The sequence below is a fragment of the Ochotona princeps genome, chromosome 7 (assembly GCF_030435755.1).
Source record: "Ochotona princeps isolate mOchPri1 chromosome 7, mOchPri1.hap1, whole genome shotgun sequence".
Classification (NCBI taxonomy): Eukaryota; Metazoa; Chordata; class Mammalia; order Lagomorpha; family Ochotonidae; genus Ochotona; species Ochotona princeps.
The window spans coordinates 6,299,339-6,323,154 of NC_080838.1; the positions used below are offsets into that span (position 1 = coordinate 6,299,339).

The following is a 23,816-nucleotide window of genomic DNA, read 5'->3' on the forward strand; positions in this document are numbered from 1 at the left end:
GAGCCAGGCCCGGTGGCTCATGTTTATGATTGAATGTGGCGAGGATCCATTTAAAAACCACAGAACACATAGCACACCAGCTGTGTCTCCACGGCCATCTCAATTTTGTGCTTCTTCCCACAGGTGATTATGAGGAAGCAGAGCAGTCGGGAGACATGGTCGGGGAAGACGCAGCAATGGAAGATGCTCCCCTGAGTACCTTTGATGCAGTGACTCTGGAGCCGCCCACCCCGGATGCCAACTTCACCCACATGGCTGAGGATGCAATGCAGTTGCAACTAATATTAATGGCCGCGATCCCGTTGGCTTTATTGGTCCTGCTAGTGTTGATAGTGGTACCCTTTGCAATATACCGTAAAAGAAAAAGAGCTAAGCAAGGTGAATATTTGTTGTCTACCCATTTCCAGATGCTTGCGTGTGTGTTAATGCACATTTAGTAAGACACAATTTTTTATGCTTGTATGCAGAGCCTTCTAGCCAAGGATCTCAGAACGCGTTACAGACGTGTAAGTATTTCAAGAATTACCGGAACATCTGCTTAGAGTTGGGGGCGCAATGGCAACAAGGAACTGAGATGTTTTAGAATTAAGCAATAGGAGCCGAAATAGCTCAGTTGGGAGAGCGTTAGACTAAAGAATTAAGCAATAAGGCCATTGTTAAGCACAGTGCCGAAGGGTTTGGTTTGATTCCAGCTCCCTGCTAATGTACACTGTGGGGTGGCATGTGATGTCTCAAGCCCTTGGCTCCCTGTCACCCCTACGGGAGACTCAGCCTGGTTCTAGCACTTGGCTTTGGCCTGGCCCAGCAGATGGATGGTCTCCATCTTTGACCTTTTCTATTTCAAATAACATGAAAAAATGTTAAAAACTTTATAAAAGGACTTAAACAAGGACTATATAAGCTAGCAAGTAATGAATGGTTTGTTTCCATGAGGTTTTCCAAAGGTTAATAATTCTGTATTTTTTTTTTCTTTTAAAATGGAAAAAAGGTATTCTTTTTCTTGTCTTTTTCTATCTTTCCTGCTGTGTGATGAAGTTGGTGAAACAAGAATGTTTCTCGTTCATTTGGGTTGACAGTGTGGTGCTGAGGTCGTTCAGACGGTAGTTGGTCTTTACACTTGCTACCACTGCGACCTTGATCGAACTTTGTAGATCAGGAAACCCAATACCTTCCTCCCAGCATTGTAAGAATTACATGGATCACCGGACATACAATAAGTGCTACATTAATGCTCTCTTATTTCTTTTCCCTTTGCCTAACATGATATGCCTAACCCAACACACACTAGCTGTTCAGTACATGTTTGTAGTATAAATAATGAGTTCATGAAGAAACGTTAGGATCTGTCTTAGCAGGAGGCTTGAACCGGGACCCAGAGCCAGAAGTGGTCCTGTGACCCCGAAATGGGATGCAGGTATCCTAACCAGTAAGAAAAACCTGCTCCTACTGAATCTTTAAAATATATGTATTTTAAAATATTTATTAGAAAAACAGAGTTACACAGAGAGAACGACGGAGGAGTGAGGGGAGAGAGATCTTTCGTTTATTGGTTCACTCCTCTAATGGCCACAATGACCGGAGCTGAGCTAGGAGCTGAAGCCAGCAACCAAGAGGTGCTGGTTCACTTTCCAAATGCCCACAGCAGTCAGGGCTGGACCAGGTCAAAGCTGTGCACACCATATAGTCTCCGTACATGGGCAGCTGGGACTCAAATGCTGGAGCCCTCACCTGCTGCCTCCAGGGGGTACAGTAGCAGGACACTGAATCTGAAACAGAGCCCCTGGTCTGTCCCAGGAACTGCAGTGTGGAATGTGGCTGTCCTCAGGCATCATCTTAACTGCTGTGCCACCCCGACCTTTTTTGGGTGGTGGGGTGGTGGTGATGATTGGGGGAAGCTGTCTGTTTCCTGACCAGGGAAACAGTTGGGTAATCATTTAATGTTCTGGATTCTTCTTTCCCTGGACCTCAGGGCCTCCTTACCTTTGCAGTGACTGCTGTTTAACATTGATTTACCCCCTTGATGACCCGTCCCTGGGAGGTGGCTGCTGGCAAGAGGCCTGGCCAGAAGCCACTGATTTAACCCCTTGGTGGCAGTTGCTGTAGGATGCCCAGCTCTGCTTGGGAAATCCGACTTGGTTTGTGACTTGGTTCACAGCTCATCAGGGATGAAAGATAGGGAAATCAAAGCCTCCAAGGCCAGAACATCTTCTGCCTCTCTCCCCAAGCAACTTTCCTGTCATCAGGTACATAGTGGGGGGGATTTGGCAGGTTGGCTGGGTGTAAGATGGGAAGTGCAGGGGGAAGACAAAATGGGTATCAAGGTATGGAAAGGAGGGAGGTGGGAGGGGGCAGCAGAGCGGATGGCTGATAATAGAAGCCAGGCAAAGTGGGGCGGGCAGGGTGTGCAAGCCAAGGACCTGCATTGGCCTCCTGTCCCCTCTGATACTCTCCCTAACACTTTCCTGTTGCCATGGTTGCTCCATTATGGCCGTGGAGCAGGGAGAGGAGGCCACAGAAGGCTTTTTGCTGCTTTAACACTGATTACAAGCACTTGGTGTGGGTGCCTCCTGAGTGCTTCTGTAATGGGGTTTTAAACTTCCCCAGCATCTGCATGCAGGCTGGCTTTTGCTCACCAAGAAGCCTACAGGGAACTGCAGGTTATAAAGATAAATCCATGCCCACAGCAGGGGGACTGAGAGCTACTAGGGGTTATTAAACAGGGGACAAGGGAGAGACAGCAGTAAGTGCTGAAACACTGGAGCTCTGCCCCCCCCCACACCCCATCACCTGTGGTGGAGCGAGAGGGTAAATGTGTGGATTTATTTATTGTCAAATCTGAGTTTCAGGTTAAAAACGCGTGTACAGGGGGTTCGGGCCTTGGGTTTGGGGGCAAGTGCTGCTCATCACAGTGTGGCGGCTGTGGGGGATGCCCCTGCCGGGTTGGACCCAATGCTGGGGGCTCACGCTAAAGACACTGCTGCAAGGCAGTGAACGAGTCCTCGGCCTCCCCCAGGACCCAAGAGAGCTCTTTCCTCAGGGTAAGTGTACCATGAGGGAACTTGGGAACTGGGTTAAAATTCCTAGCTCCGCCCAGCCGCTAATATCTTGTGGCTGGGTGAGTTTGGGAGGGGTTCGGGCCTTGGGTTTGGGGGCAAGTGCCGCTCCTCACAGTGTGGCGGCTGTGGGGGGTGCCCCTGCCGGGTCGGACCCAATGCTGGGGGCTCACGCCAAAGACACTGCTGCAAGGCAGTGAACGAGTCCTTGGCCTCACCCAGGGCGGCCAGTGCACCATGTGGTGCCAGGCTTTGCCTGCTGGCTGCCCGGCAGCCTGCTCTGGGGTTTTTTAAGATATGTTTGCTGCCTGGGGACACCCATGACTAAGTCCAATTTTAGTGTAGGTGAGTAGTGAATCTTGGGTGATTCCCAGTGACAGGGTCATGGAAGTTTTAGGCATGCATGGGGACTGAGACCTGGTGGTTCGGAGGGAAGTACCCAGGAGACAATTACGGTTAGTCAGATACACCAACCCAATTGGGAATACAGAAATGGCCTGTTTGCCTAGAACATCACTGATGGTCACATACCAGCGCACACCAATACTATAGATGGGGGCCTCTTTGTAGTGATGGGTACCATTACCCAACTGTTTGGTGGAGTGGTGGAGTGGTGACATTTGGCAGGGTCAAGACTGTATCCAGCACGCGAAAGAACTTGGTCTGGGGGTAGACTCTATGGGGTTGTGTGGGCCCAACCCTGTGAAAATACAAGTTCCCCTAGTTGGACACCCTAAAAGGGTTGAGGTTCCCACCAAGGGGTGCGTGTGCTGGAATGGGGGCTGCGTTCTATCTAGGAAACAGTTGCAGTCACCCGAGGCACTAGTGTGGGCTGGGATTGGATGCACCAGGCCAGTTCACACCCCAACACCATCTGGTGTCATGGAGAACCAGGGTAGATGTGGGACTGACTAGGCTGGGTCTCAACCCCCTACTGAGCCATGTGTGAGCTGTATGTGGGTATGGACGAGCCATGGCTGAGCTGAAACATCCAACAACAAGAACCAGAATGGGGTGAAAGCCAGCCTGGAAAAGCCACTGTTTCTGCTAGGACAGGAGGTGAACTGAGTAGGGTTGGCTCAAGGACCCCCTGGTATGCGCAAAATCTGGCATTGGGAAGGGTTCTGATGGAGGAGCCTGGGCAACTCCTCTGGCAGGACACAGTCCCTACAGGAAGCGCAAGAAGCATGATAGGAAACAGCCAAGAGTAGGCCATGGAAAGTTTCCCACTGGCACACATTCGGCATGGGTCGGGGGCAGACCAGGCTGAATCAGTTCATGTCATCCACTGGCAAATCCGAACACCAGAACAGAGTGTGGGTTGAGCCGGGTTTGGTTGCGACAAAACCAGTACACATTATGGAATGCCAGGGTGAGGTGGCCTGTACTGAATTTGACTGCAGCGCCCAACCAGCACACGAGAGATCCAGGAAGGGAGGGACAGAACTGGCAGAGGGATTAAGGGGCTGGTCCCCTCGCCGGACAGCTACTCCCACTGGAGAGCGTGGGCTGGGATGGGGACAGACCAGACTAAGCAAGGCTGCAACACCTGTGCACTGCATGTGGACTAGATCAGGGAAAAGCCAGGCTGGGCTGATTATTCCTGTGGGTGCAAGCATAAATTAGAGTGGGTGAGGGATGTTTGGGCTTGGCCGCAGCATCAGCTGGCAGAAGCTGGCGCTGGGGACTAATTCTGTCAAGTCAAACCACAGAAACACCTAAAGAGTGCATAAACCAGGACTGAGAGAGACCTGGGAGGGGAAAAGTGGGTTCCCCCTTCTTGGGTCACTAGTCCCGCGAGAAGGCATGAAAACTAGGACAGGGGCTGAGGTGGCTAGACAGAGAGGCACTCAACAACACCCGTGAGGGCTGGATGGTTGAGTTGGTTAGATGGAACTAAGCTTTAATACCCACTGACAAGTACAAGAGCCAAATGGGATGGGGGACAGACTGGTCTTCTGCTACACATACTGGCAAACCAGGGTAGGGGGCGGGCCTGGTGGGGGTTATTGTGAGTCGCCCTGACTAGGCTGCAGCTCCCACTGGTTGATGTAAGGGCCGGGTATGTGCTGGGCAGAACCAGACTGGACTGCAATACTCATTGGTTCCAGTGCAACTCGGGACTGAAAACAGAACCAACCCAGCAATTATAGCCACCAGCTGATCGGCGTGATGGACTGTGCCGGGCCCTGTGCTTGCTAGAACATACAAGAATCTGGTCTGGGAATACCTCAAGGTTTCTTTGGAGATCTCCCCAATCGAACTGCTGGACTCAGAACTCTAACCAAGAAAAGACAGAAGACAGAACAGGTCAATCATTCATCTCAGCTACATGTTGGCAGCGAAATATAGGGCAAACGGAGACTTTATGATGGACCATACCAATCAGTGGACGACCTCATCGAGTGAAACTGGCAGCGATTCATAACTGGAGAACTATTAAAACCACTTGAGCAAATATCTCAGAGCATGCCCCACATCCGGGACTTGGGGTGGGTGGGAAACCGGGTGGGGCTTCTCCCTCAATATCCCCCTTTACCTCAGATACATGATGGAAACAATATGGACATAATAGTATTACCCACTTCCCTACACCCCCTGAACCTTTTTTTTTTAACCGCAATTAACTGTAAAGATTGTCAACAACAATACAATAAAAAAAATTTAAAAAAAAATAAAAATGAGTGTACAGGGCCCGGCAGCGTGGCCTAGCGGCTAAAGTCCTCGCCTTGAAAGCCCCGGGATCCCATATGGGCACCGGTTCTAATCCCAGAAGCTCCACTTCCCATCCAGCTCCCTGCTTGTGGCCTGGGAAAGCAGTCGAGGACGGCCCAAAGCATTGGGACCCTGCACCCGTGTGGGAGACCTGGAAGAGGTTCCTGGTTCCCGGCATCGGATCGGCGCGCATCGGCCCATTGCGGCTCACTTGGGGAGTGAATCATCGGACGGAAGACCTTCCTCTCTGTCTTTCCTTCTCTGTGTATATCTGGCTGTAATAAAATGCATAAATCTTTAAAAAAAAAAAACGAGTGTACAAATGCTGCAAAGTGAAGGTCCCCTTCTTTCCCGCATTCTAACTTTCTGAAGCTTCAGGCACCTGAAGGAGGGGGCCGACCCGGGGGGTGGGGAGGGCAGGCGTACCCAGACCCCTCCCCTCCAGCCAAGGCAAACACTGGTGATTTGAAGCTTGCATTTGTGACTCAATCAGCAGTGCCAGTCAAACTTGCCAAACACAAGAAATTACAACCCCCTGTGCACTGCCGAGGTGCTGCAGGCAGTGGTCCCTGCATGGGGGCCTGACCAGCTGCAGGGCAGACGAAAGGAGGCTCCCAGTGGGCAAAGGCCAGGGGGCTGGGATGATCTGCAGGGCCTCAGAGGGGCTTGCTCTCCCCTGGTCTTGCCAGCAGAAGAGGTGCAGAGGACCCAAGCTTCCCACTTGCTGGACATTGTTCTGGGTGTGCCTGACCTGCTGGTAAAGGCAGCAGAGTTTGAGCTAGGACAGCAGGACTCTGCTGCCTGGGGTTCATTTCCAGTCAGATCTACCGTAGAGTCCTGTTGCCAACTGCCACCTGACTCTAACCACAACCAACCACCACCCAGTGGGCCTGCTGGAAGATGCACTGTGATGAAGACTCGGGACGCTAAGGCCAGAAACTTGAACGTGAACTTCGCTCTAGTGCCGATCGATATTAAGACTTACTTACTCAATAAATACAAGGGTCTTGAAAAAGTTCATGAAGAATGCATTCTGTGAAAAATGCAGAGCATGGATTTTGACTTTTAGCACCAACATGAACTCATCTTCTAATGCTGTCTTCCCAGAAACTCCCTGAAGTACTCTTGCATTGACAAGGCATTTGCCCAAGTACAATGCTTGTGGACCTTGGTCTGGAGTGATGCCACACTGAATGTGACAAATGTGATCTGTGCTCTTCGGAAGCTGCAGTCTAATGGCAGAGAAAGAAAAAAAAAAGTTAATGGAGGGGCCAGTGTTGTGGGGAGGTGGCTTAAAAGCCATTGTGTGCAATACCGGGAACTTGTTTAAGTGCCAATTCAAGTCCCAGCTCCACTTCTGATCCAGTTCCCTGCTAACACACCTGGGAAAGCAATGGAAGATGGCCCAGGTTCTTTGGACCCCTGGCCCCGTGTGGTATTCTCTATTGAAGTTCGAGGCTCCTGGCTTCCATCTGGCCCCATAGGACATTGTAGCCATTGGGGAATGAATCAAGTGTAGATCTCTGTTCTATTCTCTCACTCTTATGTTCATTCTTGCTCATGTTCTCTCTCTCTCCCTCTCTCTCAGTAGCTATCCCTTCCAGTAAATAAGTAAAGCTTTAAAAAAAAAAAAAAAAAGGCAGGTGGGGTGGACGTGGAGAAGGCAAATGACCTGCCGGATGAAAACCTGTGGCCACTGCCCAGGCACACACCTAAGAGATGCGAAGCTACAAAGAACAGGAAGAGTGGGCCTGCCTTTAGCCAGAGGCTGTGAGGGCCTCTGAACAGAGAGTGGTTACGCTTGGAGATCTGGAGGCTGTGCCGGAGCCAGCCTTTGGCAGAGCAGGGAATAAGGGCAGTCCCTAGGGGAGCTCAGGATGGAGCAGCTACATCCACCAGCAGGACAGAGGGATGGGGCCAGGGTGCATCCTCAGGATGCAGGAAGCCACATCAGGTGTTGTGACATGGCCTGGGGAGCAAGCCCTGATCCTGAACCCTTCCTCTCCTTCCCTCACCCCTGCATTCTTCTCTCCGGGATTAGCCTGGGATCCGAACTGAGCACTCGCAGATCAGCCCCGCCACAGGCCCCAGGAGGTGACCCCCCCCATTCTGCCTCATGCCTGACTGCTGCCTACTGATGGGAGGCAAGAGGGATGGTTGCAGCACCTGTGTACTGCGGAGTGAGCCAGAGCTTCTGAAAGTAGCAGATGATAGATGAAGTTGCAAAAGGCAGTTTCCTTGGAGCTATTGTGTTTGTTTTGCTGTTGAGATGAAAACTCCGTTGCAGGTTGAGCCGAGCTAACCACCTTTCTCTTCCTCCCTGTTAGGTGAACTGGGAGGTGACAACATGAAAGTGTGAGTTGTACCCCTTGCCTTCGATCCTCGCTGGGGAGCCCACTGGCCTGCTCAGCGGGTCTTGCTGTCACCCTTCCCAGCCCCAGACCCCAGACCCTGCTCAGAGCACCAACCGCTTGGAGGGCAGGGGCCACAGCCGCCTCATCTCCTTGATCTCTGTTTAGAAAAGACTGTGTCTGCCTGGTACCCATTCCCGATGCATGATAGTTACATTCTTTGACCTTGGCTGCGTGTCAGGGACTTCTGCTCATACATCCAGATGAAAAAGATTATCACCAGGGAAGACACTCAGATGGGTGTTCCAAACCTCCAGAAGGGGAGGAAGAAAGGAGGGAGACAGGACAAAAAGAGAAGGTGGGACAGGATGAGAAAGCAGGGGTGGGGCGTGGTGGGAAGAATTGGGGGGGGGAGAGAGAGAGGAATTCTACCTCGGAGCCAGGAGCCTTCTGGGCAATGACCTGGCTCCCCCATCCCACTCTACCCCACCCCTGGCTCCTTCAGTGTCCCCCATGCGACACCTATGTAAGAGCCAAGCTGTCTAATGCTGGGAGCAGGCAGGTGGTCCATCCTCTCCCAGCACCTTCTACCAGGGCATCTGCCCCCCAAAAGCCATAAAGGAGACAGCCTGCTTCCCCTGGCCCTTCTCCACATGGAAAAAGCCTGAGGAATGGGTGTGAGGGGCAGGGCAGCCTGTGACTAGCTGCCCTCCGGTCTCCCGAGGAAAGAGAGATAAAATGAAGCAAAGTTAAACGCGTGGCCACTTGGCCGCATGAGCACCCAAGCAAGGCTTGCCGGCTGCGTTTTGCACCTGCAGGGAAGCTGGCCCCAGCTTCCTTTCTGGGCCCATGTGCAGGACCAGTGGGTTCCCCATTTGAGGTCAGGGTTAGAGGTGGGTTTGCTTTAGTGTTTGTCTCATTTCATATAGAGCTTGACACTTCTGAGCAGGACACACACACACACACACACACACACACACACATACACAGAGGCAGCCCTGGAGTGTCAGACTCTAAGTCAAGTCCCTCTTGCTCAGAGCCCACACGCACTGTTCCCTGCAAATGACATCCAATGCACCACACATCTCTTTCAATGAGCTTTTTGCTGTCCATCTCCAGCCCTATTTTTGAAGAAGACACGCCCTCTGTTATGGAAATAGAGATGGAAGAGCTTGACAAATGGATGAGCAGCATGAATAGAAACGGTACGTGGTAAGCTGAAGGTGCTTTTGGCTATTGTCACAGAAGGCAGCAACTGCTGTATAAATAAAAGCTCCTGGTAACTCCTGGAGCTGGACAGGGCCTGTTCCTGCCTTTGCTCTAATGCTTGCAGAAAATAACCTCTGCTCAGGCCAGCCTTGGCTAGTCATTGCAATGATTGTATTGATGGTTACCCCTTGTTTTCATATCTGTATAGGTTGTATTAACTTACCCTGCCACACCCTCTAACCTGAGAAAGTGGCAAAGACTAAATAATGGGTGTTTGTAAGGGTTAATATGTGCACGTTTCATGAGAGAATGCCAGGGTTTGCTTCCTAGCTCCAGCTCCTAGCTTCAGCTCCCTGGAGCCAATAGCAATACCTCAAGTCATTAGGTTTTTTTTTTTCTTTATTTTATGACACAGTTATGACACAGTTTAATAGGCACTGGGATCTCCCCTCGTCCTCCCCATGTTCCATTCCCTGGATTGAGTTCCTAGTCCCTGGCTTTGGCTTTAGCACAGCCGTAGCCCTGGCCACGTGAACCAGCTGAAGGGAGCTCTCTTTCTGTCTCTCAAATAAATGAACAAGACTTCCAGACATTTGCACTTGACAGCCAAAGCAGAGAGCTCTTTTGACACAGAGGAGATGATTCCAGTGGGTTTTCAACCTCTTCGCAGGTCATTGGAGGTGCGGCAATGCTCTCCTGGCTTTGGGGAGATTGCTTGCTCTCCACCCCCACCCCCGCTGCCCCCACTTACTTCCTGTTGTGTGCTCAGACTGCAGCCAGTGCGCAGCCAGCAGGACCTCAGTCAGAGCACAAAAGCCCAAAGACCAAGATTCTAGCTTTGGGAGCAACACTGGCTTTCTCACTGAGTCACCGGGCAGTGATGAGCGACACACTCTCAGGGGCAGGGAGGGCACCCGTATTACCGCTGCTTTTCCCATTTCCAGAGCTTTCCAGGGCCTTCCTGAACCTTCTAGAACCTTTAGGGTTAAACTCTGCAACTCCCTGATGAAGCCACTTTGGCACACCTCAGGGAAACACAATATCTGCCTGGCCAGTTCGGTGGCTGGGAAAGAGTGCTTTGGTGATTAACAGTGTGTGTGCTTTCGTTCTGTCCTAGCTGATCATGAGTGTTTACCTACTTTAAAGGAAGAAAAGGAATCCAGCCACAGCCCGAGGTACGTCCCATTGCTACTGTGGATTCCTGGAGTGTTGGGATCTGTAGTGAAGGCATTGCGCATGTCTTCTCCAGGTCGTACATTCTATGTGACAATTCACAGGGGGGTGTGTTGTGTGCGTGCAGAAAAGGAATTATGAGACATCAAACATAGAAGGCTACCAGGTGAACACCCTATTGCTCCTTTATATGGAAAAGTTGGTTAGTACTAATTTTAGAAATAAAACAGGATTTGTTTTCTAGACCCTCTAGAGAGATAATGTTGAATGTGGGTGCCTGTCTGTGTCATCAGACTTTATAAACACACCGGGTTTGCTCACCTTGGCTAAATAGATGTCAGTTAAAAAAAAAAGTTTCAGAGGGTGTAGCTGTTCATAAGAATGAACCGAAGGAACATTTGAAAAAGAAATAAAAAGCCCATCTCATCAATAGGATTCTTAGAGAAAGAAGTCAAAAAATAAATGCTCCCATCTGCCGCTAGGTGGCGCTACTAGCCAGAACATTTTAGTGTGTTGGGTCACTTGTGGGTCCTTGGTGGCCCTGTGCAGTCTTTTGTGAGTACAGAATCTGCCTTGTTTATGTATGTGATTTTGGGAAGACATGGTCTGCTCAAGATAGGGGGTTCATGACTGAAGAAGTTTGGGAACTTGTGCATGCTGGGGCAGGGATTTGTGGGAGGATACCTGGCAATTGGCAGGGATCACTCACAGATGGACAGAGCACACAGAGCTTGAGCCAGTGACGGGGAAGGTACAATTGTGTCAGGGAAATAGGACAAACATTCAGGGCACCGCTTATTTCTCTTGCCAGAGTCTCATGTCATTGGGTAGTTCTTGGGAAGTCCTTGGGACTAGAAATCATGCGAGAGGACTGGTTATGGGAGGCTGCCTATTGAGGCAGTCAGAGATTTGTCCCCTGGACCCCCTCTCTGCATCCCTTCCCTAACTACTTGAAGCATTCACCCTCCTGTGTCTCCAATATGACAACACTGCAGTCCTACTCAGGCAGACCCAAGCTCTGATAACGGAGGTACTTCTCTGGGTATTTATTTGTTAAGCTTCATGCTGTGTTCAGAAAATATCGCATTCTGTCTAAATAAGATTCCCCAAATGAAGCAGCGGGTGGAAAAAAGAACCCAGCGGCAATGTGACAGAGGTCACTACAAAGGAGTGACTTCCTCATGACGGGCCATTGCTAACGCCCAGCCCACTCCACAGCATCTTATTACTGCATCACTACCGGACACCCACCTGCTGTGAGTGTCACAGGCTTTGGCACATCTGCCCATGCCTGCTCTTGAAAATGATGGGCAACATGGAAGACGCTCCCCATTACAGAGGGGCAGGTGTGGTGGTGCAGGAGGTTAAGCTGCTGCTTGGAGCACCAGTGTCTCATGTTGGAGTTCAAGGCCTGCTTTATTTCCAGCTTCCTGCTGAAGCATGCCAGTGGTTGGATTCCTGCTACCTTTGGATATGACTCAGATGGAGTTCCCAGATCCTGGTTTCACCCTGGCCTGGTCTTCATTTGGGGGGAGGTCTGCTCCTGCTCTGTGTGACAATACTGGTTTTCCATACCCAAGGGCAAGGCGCAGGTCTTTGGACCACATTCAGCTTCTAACTGTTTCAGTGAGTACTATTTAAGAGGCCGAGAGATGGAAAAAGAGTCGAATAAAGACACAGCTGGTTTATTCTGGCAATGCCAACAAAGGTCGGAGAAGGTCAGTGCATAGCAAGGAGGCCGGAATGTGGGTGCCAGGAAACCAGCTGTTGAGTTTTCATCTGCTGCCACAGCCCACCCGGGGTCTGAATTAGCAGGAAGCTGTCCCCGGGAGCTGGAATCGGACATGGAACCCAGACAGCCCAAGAGAGGACTCATACACCTTCACCCTGCTCTAAATGCTAACCCCCTACCCCAAATTAATTTTTTTTTTAAAGATTTATTCATTTTATTACAGCCAGATATACAGAGTGGAGGAGAGACAGAGAGGAAGATCTTCCGTCCGATGATTCACTCCCCAAGTGAGCCGCAACGGGCCGATGCGCGCCGATCCGACGCCAGGAACCAGGAACCTCTTCCGGGTCTCCCACGCGGGTGCAGTGTCCCAATGCATTGGGCCGTCCTCAACTGCCTTCCCAGGCCACAGGCAGGGAGCTGGATGGGAAGTGGAGCTTCTGGGATTAGAACCGGCGCCCATATGGGATCCCGGGGCCTTCAAGGCGAGGACTTTAGCCGCTAGGCCACGCCGCCGGGCCCCCCAAATTAATTTTTATTCACTAAAAACTAAGAAAAGTACATACTGAGCTCTCAGTACATATTGGCTATTGCTGTTGTCATGATTAAAGAATTAAAACTGTTGAAGAGAGGTTTACTCTCTGTGGGGCTCATAAGCTTGTATCCTAAGTCCCAGGCACAGGGACTGGGAACAGGAGGGCATTATTTTTGCCACTGGTTTCTATGGTGATGTCTTTACACTCCCATTGAGCATGAGGAATTGGAAATCTGGGCGGTCTCCTTGAAGAGCCTGGGCTCTCCTCCGTGACCCCCAGGTGCCCTGGGTTTGGTGGTGTGAGCATCAGCTGCTTCTCAGCCTGTCCTCTCTCTGGAAGGACATTCGAGCATACAGCCTTGCTTCTCTGCTGTTATTTCATTCCTAGTTCTCTCCCCTGGTTTCTTCATTACAGTGATAGCCAGTACATTACTGTAACTATCTCCTCCAGGACAGAAATAGGGTTCATTTTTGTTTCCCTCTGAAAGCTTGTGACTCATTAGAGATACCCGTGTCAGGGCAGAGGTAGGTGCAGCAGTTAAGATCCTACTTCGGATGCTGCCAGCACCCCACAGCGCAGTCCCTGGGGGCACCCCACAGCACAGTGCCTGGGGGCACCCCACAGCGCAGTCCCTGGAGGCACCCCACAGCGCAGTGCCTGGGGGCACCCCACAGCACAGTCCCTGGGGCACCCCCCAGGGCAGTCTGGGGGCGCCCCACAGCGCAGTCCCTGGGGGCACCCCCCAGCGCAGTCTGGGGGCAGGTCCTGGCTCAGCTTCTGATCCCAGCTTCCACCTGGGATGCAGCAGACTAGGCTCAGCTACATGGATTCCTGCCATCTGCCGTGAGATCTGGGCGGAGTTCCAGGTTCCTGGCCTTTGCCTCACTCTGCCCTGGCTGTCAAGGCATTTGAGAAGCAAATTAGATGATAGGATATTCTGTCTGTCTGTCTGTCTGTCTCTCTCTCTGCCTTCCTTTCAAATACATAAAAGCAAAAATTAATTTTGAAGAAGCTTTTGGAAGAAGAGAGAGCCAGATGCAAGGTTACTGGAATCAGATGGCTGTTCTAAGGCCTGGCTCGGGCACTTGTTAGACTGAGATAAATTCACTTCAGCTCCCTGTGCTGCCGATGGTTCTTCTTGAAAAAAAAAAAAAAAATTGGTAGAGCAGTGTCAGGTTCACAGAGAGCACAGAGGGTTCTGCGCAATGCCCTCCCCTGCCCCCTGCGTCAGGATCTGCAGACCTCACCAGCATGGTTTGTTCAACAAGCCTTCACTGAACACATCACTCTTGCCCCAAGCTCCTAGGATGACGTTTGCCTCTGAGTCATCCTTTTGCATGCTGCAGCAAGGCAGGTACGTTGAATGCCTTGGAAAGTACTGATGTAGCTGTCCCAAGGATAGGGAGGCCCCTCCATCCTCCGGATCAACCACTGACAGCCCCACCTACCCAGAGAAGAGTGGCCATCAGCAGTGGGGGAAAGAAGGAAGAGGCTTCAAGCTTCTGGTGACAATCCCCAACCTGCCCCACCCGGGGAGGCTTACTGTCCTCTGTATTCCTATAGAGAAGGCACCTCCACTACCCACCCCGTGCCTGCAGATCCTCCCTGGGGCCATGAGCAGTGGTGAAGAGGAGAAAGGGCCCAGCCAGCCTCTCCTCTTCTGGGGACGCAGACAGTTAAGTTCTGTTAGAAAGTTTCCGGAGAGCCTGTTGTATCCATCTCTGCAGACTTGCAGGCAAAGCCACAGAGGAGGAACGGCAAACATTCTCCTCTTACCCGCAGTGGTAACTTCACGCCGACCTTGGGTGCATCCAAGTGGACAGACCAGTAGCGAGACTCCATGGCATTTTCTAGAGCCCAGGTGCCTAGGAACCATCACTTAGGAGGTCAAGTCAGGGGACGGCATTGCAGCACAGCCAGTTCAGCCACCTGCTGGGATGCCCGCATCCCACCCCAGAAGGCTGCTTGGAGTCCTGGCAGCTCCATTTCCAGTCCAGATTTCTGTTCATGCATGCCCGAGGGGAAGGGGATGAGGGCATCTGTCACTCATCGGGGGAGAGCCAGATGGAGCTCTAGGCCCCTGGCTTCCGTCTGGCCCCATCCTGGCCATTGCAGTCATTTGAGGAGTGACCCAGTAGATGGAAGATCTCTGTACCTCCCTCCCTCTCTGTGTCTCTTTCTGTCACTCTACCTTTCAAATAAATAAATAAACCTTTAAAAATTTAGCTCAGAGAGGAAAGCTGTGTATCCTTAGCATAATTTGAATGTTTATTCTGTTTCTTAGTTCAGTGCTATTGTAAAACTGGGCCACTTCAATATATCTCAGGAAAGGATCAGGTCAATTTAAGGGAGAATTTTTTTATGATTTTTTTCCTCCCTGATCTTCTCTCTCTCTTTTTTTTTCATTTAGAAAGTACAGTTGCCAATGTCATTTTTCAGAACGTATTTTCTAAATATCCTTTATGTCCAAATGCTGTCTGCCTCATGTCATAAAGCTAGTTTAAAAAATGATGAGCCAGAAGCAGTAGCCTAGTGGCTAAAACTCTTGCCTTGCATACTCCGGGATCCCAAATGGGTGCCAGCTCACTTCCTGGCTGCCTCATTTCCCATCCACCTCCCTGCTTGTGGCCTGGGAAACCAGCAGAGGATGGTTCAAGGCCTTGAGACCCTGTACCCATGTGGGAGATCCAGAAGAAGTTCCTGGCTCCTGGCTTCGGATTAACTCAGCTCTGGCTGTTGCATTCACTTGGGGAGTAAACCAGCAGATGGAAGATCTTTCTCTCTGCTTCCTCATAAAAACAAATCTCTTTTTTTGTTTTTTTTTAGGATTCTCTTTCTGTCTTTCTCCTCTCCTCTTCCATTTACTGGTTCACTCCTCAAATGGCCACAATGGCTGGAGCTGGATTGATATGAAGCCAGGAGCCAGGACCTTCCTCCAGGTCTCCCACATGGATGTAGGGGTGCCTGGCATTGGGCCATCCTCCACTGCTTTCCCAGACTACAAGCAGAGAGCTAGATGGGAGGTGGAGCAGCTGAGACTAGAACCAGCACCCATTTGGTCTGCTGGTATTGGAGTGCCACAAATGGAGTTTCTTTTTAAATTGCAATTGTATTGTCTTTCATTACTTAAAATAAAAGAGAGATTTCATAAATTAACATCATGTAGCCACAGGAAGGACAGCCACCATGAAGCTGGCGTGTGGAAGGCCATGACCTGACATGGCCCTCGCCAGGCCTGCCATCAGTCAGATTCACCTGCCAGGAGCCAGGACTGCCTTGTGAGCTCTTGGAGGCCTCTGTTCAAATACTTTCCATGGCTACTCACAGTTGCTTCCTATGAGTTTATTTCCTCTTTTCCTTTCTAACCTCTCAAAAATCACTTAAAACACACTTCAAATCAACAAGCTTTCCGTTTTTTTCTTTTTTAATTTGAGAAGCAATGAAGAGAGGGCAGGAAAGCTCTTATTTTCTGCCACAGGATTGCAGCGCCTGAAACAAGCGGCTTCCAACCCGGGTGGCTGGTCACAGTGGTGCTCACGGCTTACCCCGACAGCTGCGTGAATGGGCCTCCTCCCAGGGGTGCCCTGCAGCAATCCGAGGCGCGTGGAACACCTCTCCCCAGAGCCTGCCTCGTAACAGGATGACAAACTGTGAAAACAAGTGGAACTGATTGAAAAAGCATCCCAGAATTACTGTCTTTAAGAAGACATCTACTTGGCAAGCTCCCAGTGAAATGAGGCCAGAGGCAACCCAAACATCTCTTTCATGGCCGTCCCTTGCATCTGGGAGCTGCCTGCCCTGGCTGAATCTGGAGCCAGAAATTCAATCTGAATCTCCCATGTGGGTGACAGGAACCAACCACTGGACCCCGTACCTGGTGCCTGCCAGGGTGCCCATGAGCAGGAAGCTGGAGTCCGGAGCCAAAGGTGGATGTCGGAACAAGGACTCTGATATGGGAAGTGGGCATCTTAACTGCTAAGCCAAATGCCTCCCTCCCCTGCCCTCCATATCAGCAAGTGGGTGGATAGCTAATAATCCCATGGATAGCCGCAATAACATTAAAATACAGGTATGTGCGTGGTGTGCATGGGCGCACATGCATGTGATAATGGCAGAGGAGGGAAGACGTGCAAAATCTAAAAGCCCAATTCATTGCTTGAACAGTGGCCAAGATGACGTCTGTCCCATGGCCTGATCTATATGTCTCAAATGGATCCTAGGCTGCCTAATCAGCCACCCAGGCCAGACTTCTTGCGGGAAGAAGGGACAATGATATTGATGATGGGAAAGAGCCTAATCCAATTGTTACATGACTTTGTGCTCAACTGAATTCCGCATGCAATGGAAAACCAAGTTAGGGAACATCTCAACAGCAGCAAGGCTTCACACAGATTTATTGCCGTGCCCTGCAGATGAGGCTCCTTGGCTGGGTCATCAAAAAAGACAGGGTGGTTACAAGACAGACTGGCGGGGGGAGCTGTTGGCTGCTCGCAGCTGCAAGGCAGGGACAGCCAGGAAAGAGATATTTGGTTTGCCTCTGGCCTCCTTTTACTGGGAGCTTGCCAAGTAGATGTCATCACCTCCTTCTTCTCCTTCTCTCCACAGCATTCAGTTTTATTAGGCATTCCATTAAGATTCAATCTCTAAGAATGAGGGAGTCCGAGTTAGAGGGCACACATGCCCACGATGCCACCTCAGATCTCATAGTGAGTCATGGGCTCAGGCTCTTGGCTGGGATCGCCACCTCATTCCAGGTACAGATTGTTGTAAGGATACTGCTTCGGCCCCACAGTATCCTTACCAAATGCCAAAGCAGTCTCCTTACACTAATCTGTACCTGGATGCTTACACGTGGTGTCCCAAGGAACAGGTGTGGGGGATGTGTCCACAGGGTTCCTGACAAACATATCTAGGTTCCAGTGGATCGGCTCGCCCCAGTTGGGCCTTAGGTCGGAATGGTCCCAGTCATACCATGGATCCCTCTCTTGCTGTGAGCGGTCAGGGAGTTTCGAGTAGTCACCATACCCCCTGCCATCATCCAGGTTAGGTTCATCATCTTCCACGTAATTCCATCATACTTCTGTTCTCCGGGGACCTTAGGATAGGGTCCTGGGAGCATGTCCTTTGTAATATGGGAGGCTATCCGTGCGCCCAAAGACACCACATTCCGGGCTGCCCTTTGCAGCCACCGGACACCCAGGATCCTGGTGCCGGCTGCCGCCATCTTCACCTTCCTTCTGGGTTTCTAGATGTCTTTCTTCTTAAGATAGTAATTCTGGGATGCTTTTTCAATCAGTTCCACTTGTTTTCACAGTCTGTCATCCTGTTACGAGGCAGGCTTTGGGGAGAGGTGTTCCACGTGCCTCAGATTATTACAGGGCACCCGTGGGAGGAGGCCCATTCACGCGGCTGTTGGGATAAGCTTTGACCATCACTGTGGCCGGCCACCCGGTTTGGAAGCCGCTTGTTTCAGGCGCTGCAATCCTGTGGCCATTTGGCAAGATGTTCATTTTTATTGGAAAGTCAGATATACAGAGAGGAAGATGTTCCGTCTCTATTGATTCACTCCCCAAGTGGTCACAATGGCTGGAGCTGTGCCAATCTGAAGCCAGGAGTTTGAAGCCTCCTCCAGGTCTCCCATGCAGATGCAGGGTCCCAAGGCTTTTGGGCTGTCCTCTACTGCTTTCCCAGGCAACAAGCAAGGAGCTGGATGGGAAACGGGGGCTCCTGGAGTTTGAACCTGCACCCATATGAGATCCCAGTGCATCCAAGGTGAGGACTTTAGCTGCTAAGCTACCGTGATGGGCCCTTGGCAAGATGGTTTTACCCAGCAATCCCATTGTTTGCCCAGGTTAGCGCTGCCAGGGGTTATCTGATCATTTTGTTGAGATAAGAAACAGCCTCTGGGGCAGGGGGGTGTCTAACTCACTACAGGCCCACACCTAGGAGAGAGCCAGGACTCCAGGCTCAGGCGGTGGGCTGACCATGAAGGGGCCACCAGGGAGAGCTAGCCCCGGGGACACCGAGGTACAAAGCCAAGGCTAGCTTTCCCGTCATCGCCCCGCAGCGAAGTGTTTGAGCCTTGATCCCAAAGCTGGCCGACTGACCCCGCGCTTTTATCCATTATGCTACACAAGCCACTTGTCAGCACATACACCAGGCCAAATATATCCTGAAAAATAACACACTGGGAGCTAAGCGGAGAGCCTGAAGAAACATCCGTCTGCTTGTTGAGAGTCACACAGATTTGGACAAATGGAGAGGCATAGTGTGTTCCACAACAAGACTCCCCAGGGTAAAACTTCAAATCCATCTCTTAAAAATCTTGGTGCACTTTGCATCCTGAGCAATGACTGCTCAGGTGCCCGGGACAATTCTCACAGACGGAAATGATGGGACAACTGCAGTGGCAGCAGGCAAGGGAAGATTTGTCAAAAGTTAAAACCCTGTCTCCTTGGAACTAAATGACAATTATTAAAGAAATAGAAGGAAAATTCAGAAAAAGACGCAAGTCCATGGAAATGTGTGATATGTTATGGGAGGAATAATTGGGATAACTAACATTTGGGAGAGAATTTTAGAACTTCTACCACACATTCTCTACAAACATTAAGCTGTTTTTACATTTAAAATGCTTTAAACTCTTCATAAGTTTAAGTATTAAAAATGTGGAGAAAATGTTAAGAAAAAATGATGATAAGCCCTTTGATGGGGACTGGGTTGAAAGAATTATATACAAGTTGGAAATAATTTTTAAAAAAGGATAGATTCAATTACATTAAAAACTCAGCACTTGCATACTTCCGAAAACTCAATAAATCACATTAGAAGGAAGATGACCTCAATGGAGTTTTTTTTTCATTCTGTATAATGAACAGAAATTTTTTAGACTCAGTGACCAAACCAAACATAATGATCTCATCTGAAATAGGAGCAAAAAAAGGATCAGCAATTCAACAAGAGAAGAAATGATCAATTAAACTTTCAAAAATGTTTGCTCTTCTTAGTAGCAAAAAAGTAAATAAACGAGGCTACTGTTGTGGCATGTTGGATAAAGTGGCCGCCTGCAACGCCTGCCTCCCATATGGTCACCAAGCCTTGTCGTGGCTGCTCCAATCCAGCTCCCTGCTTACAGCCTGGGGAAAGCAGTGGAAGATGGCCCAAGTGTTCCATCTCTTGTCACCCACATGGCAGACCCAGACGAAGCACCTCGCTCCCGGGTATGGCAGACCCAGCCCTGGCATCACAGCACATAGATCTCTCTCTCTCTTTCTCCCCTCTGTGTAACTTGCCTTTCAAATAAAATGAATGATTTTTTTTTTTTAAGGTAAGTTTAAGTAAAGGTAAGGGCAGGCGTTTGGGTCAGTGGTCAAGGCGTCATTTGGGATACTTGCATTCTACATTGGAGAGCCTGGTTTGATTCCTAGCTCCTCCACTTCCTGTCCAGTTCCCTCTACTGTGTATCCTGGGAAGGCAGCAGAAGCTGCCCATGTGCTTGGGTGGCTAGAATTCCCTTAGGTGGCCTGGCATCAGCTGGCCTAGTATGGGGTGTTTGGGCATGTAGAGAGTGAACCAGCAGATGGAAGATGGTGGGCTCTGCTTTCCAAATAAAATGGGAAAAAAAAAAACTCATGTTTTTTTGTTGTTGGATGTGAGCACAAAAATATTTTCCTAAGGGGAAGTATTGGTACAATTTAAATTATACACATTTTCTAGGGGAAAGGAATAATATGACCATGCACTGTTAAAGCTTTAAAATTGCCAGCAACTTGACCTGCAGTTCCTTTTCTAGAGTTTTATGCCAAAGTAACAATTAGAAGTGTGCAAACATTAGCAGTATTTGTAGAAATGAAAATTTAAAGTAGCCTAGGGTTTATTAAGGGTGTCAAATCTTTCAACTACTTATTTTAAAGGAAGAATTACAAAGACAGAGAGAGACAGAGAGATCTTCCATCTGCTGGTGAGTTTGCCAAGTGACCATAGTGGGTACAATTGAACCAGGCCAAGCCAGGAAGTGTACAGACTCAGGTCATTGGGATGGGTGACAGGGGTCCAAGCACCTGAGCCGTCTTCCACTGCTTTCGCAGAGTTCTGGAAAGGAAAAGGAACAGGTGGGACTTGAACTGGCACTGATATGGGATGCCAGCATGGCAGACTGCACTACAGCTCCAGTTTCGCATGTTGCGGAACCATCCGCATAGAGGACCTGGCTTCAATACACCTGGGCTAGTACTATTGCCACAGAAGAGTTGAGGAAATACCAGAGTGCTAACGGCATTGAGATTATTGGTGTTTTTGTCTTCAGTGTACTTTCTAGTTTTTCAGCTATGAATATGACTAGTTTTCTAACAGTTCATTTTACAAATCACTCCAGTTCTAACAGCTGGACACAGGCCAGCATGGAGAAAAACAGAAGCGTTCTGTCCACTGCTGGTCAGCTTCTCTGCTGGCCCAGCTCTCTGCAGAAGTGGCTGGAATTCCAAGAGAAGGACACAGAAGGGGGAAAAGAAAAGCCCACAAGGTTGTTTTCTTACCGGGGAGCTGGACTGCCCGTGAGAAAGCCTCCTTGCCCGTTGTTGAGTGTCCACTCTTCAGACACAAATGTTTTGAATATTCAGTCGGGTTTGCACTTTCATTTATTTTGAAAGGCAGAAAGGACAGATGGATGGAGAGAGAGTCAGCTCCCTTCTACCAGCACCTGCTACAACAAGTGGAGCTGGACCAGGCAGAAACCAGGAGCCAGCAACTCAGGTCCCACACAAGAGCGGCAGGGCCCCAGGGACCTGATCGTCACGACTGAGGCCCTGGCAGGGTCCGATGATCAGGGAGCTGGATGTGGGAGCGGAGGTAGGGCTCAAATTCAGACACTCTGCTGGGGGATGCAGGCAACCCAGGCTGAGTGCTTGCTGCTACCCTGGCTTTGCATTTTAAGTAAATGTTGCTGTGGCTGCTTCCTTCCCTCCCCCATCTCAAATTAAGTTCTCTCTGCTTTCCCACTGTTAGCCTCTCCTTGTACGAGCTTCTCTCTCTCTCTCTCTCTCTCTCTCTCTCTCTCTCTCTCTCTCTCTCTCTCTGTCTCACACACACACACACACACACGAGACCATCTTCATCCCCCTTTTGTCAACAAATCTGAGCTCAGTCACTCCATCTGTCCTGGTTATTTCAAAGTCCTCTCTGTCAAGGCACAGACAGCGCTAGAGCGCACATGGGAGAGCCCAATCTGCTGCATGCCACACACACATGTGCGTGGAGGCCACTCCACCCCACAGGGCTCCCAGCATTCAAGCCCTAGCCCAGGAAACAGTGGCCACTTCCGCCAGGGACATGATGCAATCTCCATCAACGGGGCACACACAAAAGAGAAATGGGAGGTAGGAGAGTACAGCTTGCCTTCCAGGAGAAAGAAAAAGGGTGGAGCCATGAGTCCACTGGGAGAGAAAAAGAAAGCCCCACACAGCGAGCTAGCTGGCAGTGACAGCCACGTTGGAAACAAAAGCCGGAAGTAGCCAAGAGCCTGGCGGTGTGCAAGCACCATGTCCGGAAGTGATGTCTACTCCCATCCCCAAGATACCTGATGACTGAATTCTAGAAGACATGGGAGGGTAGGAAACCCAGACCGTGTGTGGGTAGGAAAACAGGTGACTGAAACCAGGCCGGCACCACAGAGTCTTGAGGGAAAATAGCCTGTGGGCTGTGGGAAGGACGGGGAAACAAAATAACCTTTAACGGCCATTTGCTGCGCATTCATGGAGTGGGATTAGATTTAATTAAGGAGGAACTCCACCTCCATCTGCTCCTGTCCACGTCAGCACTGGGAAGGAGGTGGAGGCTGGGATCTTGTCTTCCGCGGACTTCCTGCTCAGGGAATCAAATACGAAACTTGAGCAGACCTTTGCTTTCAGGCATGGCGGGCTGGCCCCTGCCTACTTCCTGCCCACTTCTGCTCTCCTGAGCCACCTGACCACCTCTTGGTAGTTTCTTGCAAGTGCACTATTGTTCGGTTTCTTTTACAGTGACCATGAACCCTAACGCTGAGCAGGCCTCTGTTTTCCAAGAGGAGCAGCCTTGCTGAATGAACCTACCCAGCCTGCCGGAGGACGGTGAAGACGACACGGCTTAATGAATTTCAAACCCACGGAGACGCAACAACCTTTTGCTGTTTTTCCCAATGCCTGCTCTTCTTAATGGTGGCTTTACCTGCACTCGGAAGAACAGGCCTTTGAGCCCCAGGAAAAGCCCTGGCGGCCGTGCCTCTCTGCCTCTGCGGATGGAGCAACGTGCGACGCGCTCCGCTCTGACCCTGGGACATTCCCTGCTCTGGGCTAACTCCTGGCTGATGGTACTTGCTCTCCCGTCCCCACCACCTTTTGGCTTCATTCCTTAGGGTTTAAGTCAGGAGGTTGTTTTCACCCATGGTTTTCTTCTGGCTCACTCTGGTTAAGTGCTTGTGGTGATCAAGTTCACCAGCAGGTCAACGACCCGGAACAGAAGCTTTTTTCTAGAGAGTGCTATCGTGAGAATGATCGTGAGCCTCATCCTGGGGGTTGGTGGGCTGGTTTACGTCCACCAAGAAGACGTGGGGAGAGAACCCCGCCTTCTCCTCCCCTACCCAGCAGCGATGAGGAAGCATGAAATATTTTTCTATTTTTGGCGGCTTAACCGATCTTGACCTGGCTACCTCCTGTTGCCCCTGGGACTTCTCAGAGGAACTGAGAATTTTCAATGAAAGAACAAACATTTTTCTTTTCTGCCAAAATAACCTTCCCTTCCATGTTTCCCCCACGCTCGTTCTGGCTTGACCATGCTACCCTTGCGTGTGATATGGGTGCAGGTGTATATGGGGGAGGGGTGGCCATCGCCCATCTATGTCCTGGAGAGCTTGAAGGTGGTTGGAACCAAACAGAAGATAAGCCTGCAGCGTGACTCACACCCACAGCACTCGCGGTCTGCACTCCAAGAGCTCACGCGTCCTCTGTGAAGCGTGGGGACGTTCCCACTCTAAGAGTAATGGCCCACCCATCGGCCACTCCCACTCGTGCAAAAT

At 50.4% G+C, this 23,816-nt stretch overlaps 1 protein-coding gene and 1 pseudogene across 1 annotated transcript in view; one reads left to right on the top strand and one right to left on the bottom strand.

Moving 5' to 3' along the window:
- Window positions 1-23,397, top strand: part of TMEM154 (transmembrane protein 154) — a 42,966-nt gene extending 19,569 nt beyond the window's left edge. Inside the window, exons 2-7 of the mRNA XM_058666754.1 lie at window positions 124-378; window positions 468-506; window positions 8,096-8,123; window positions 9,239-9,324; window positions 10,446-10,503; window positions 22,786-23,397. Of these exons, the coding sequence (XP_058522737.1) occupies window positions 124-378; window positions 468-506; window positions 8,096-8,123; window positions 9,239-9,324; window positions 10,446-10,503; window positions 22,786-22,801 (482 nt within the window). The 3' untranslated portion in view covers window positions 22,802-23,397. The remainder of the gene's footprint in view (window positions 1-123; window positions 379-467; window positions 507-8,095; window positions 8,124-9,238; window positions 9,325-10,445; window positions 10,504-22,785) is intronic.
- LOC118759018 (NADH dehydrogenase [ubiquinone] 1 beta subcomplex subunit 8, mitochondrial-like) lies at window positions 17,449-17,993 on the bottom strand (annotated as a pseudogene).
- Window positions 23,398-23,816: the final 419 nt, after the last annotated feature.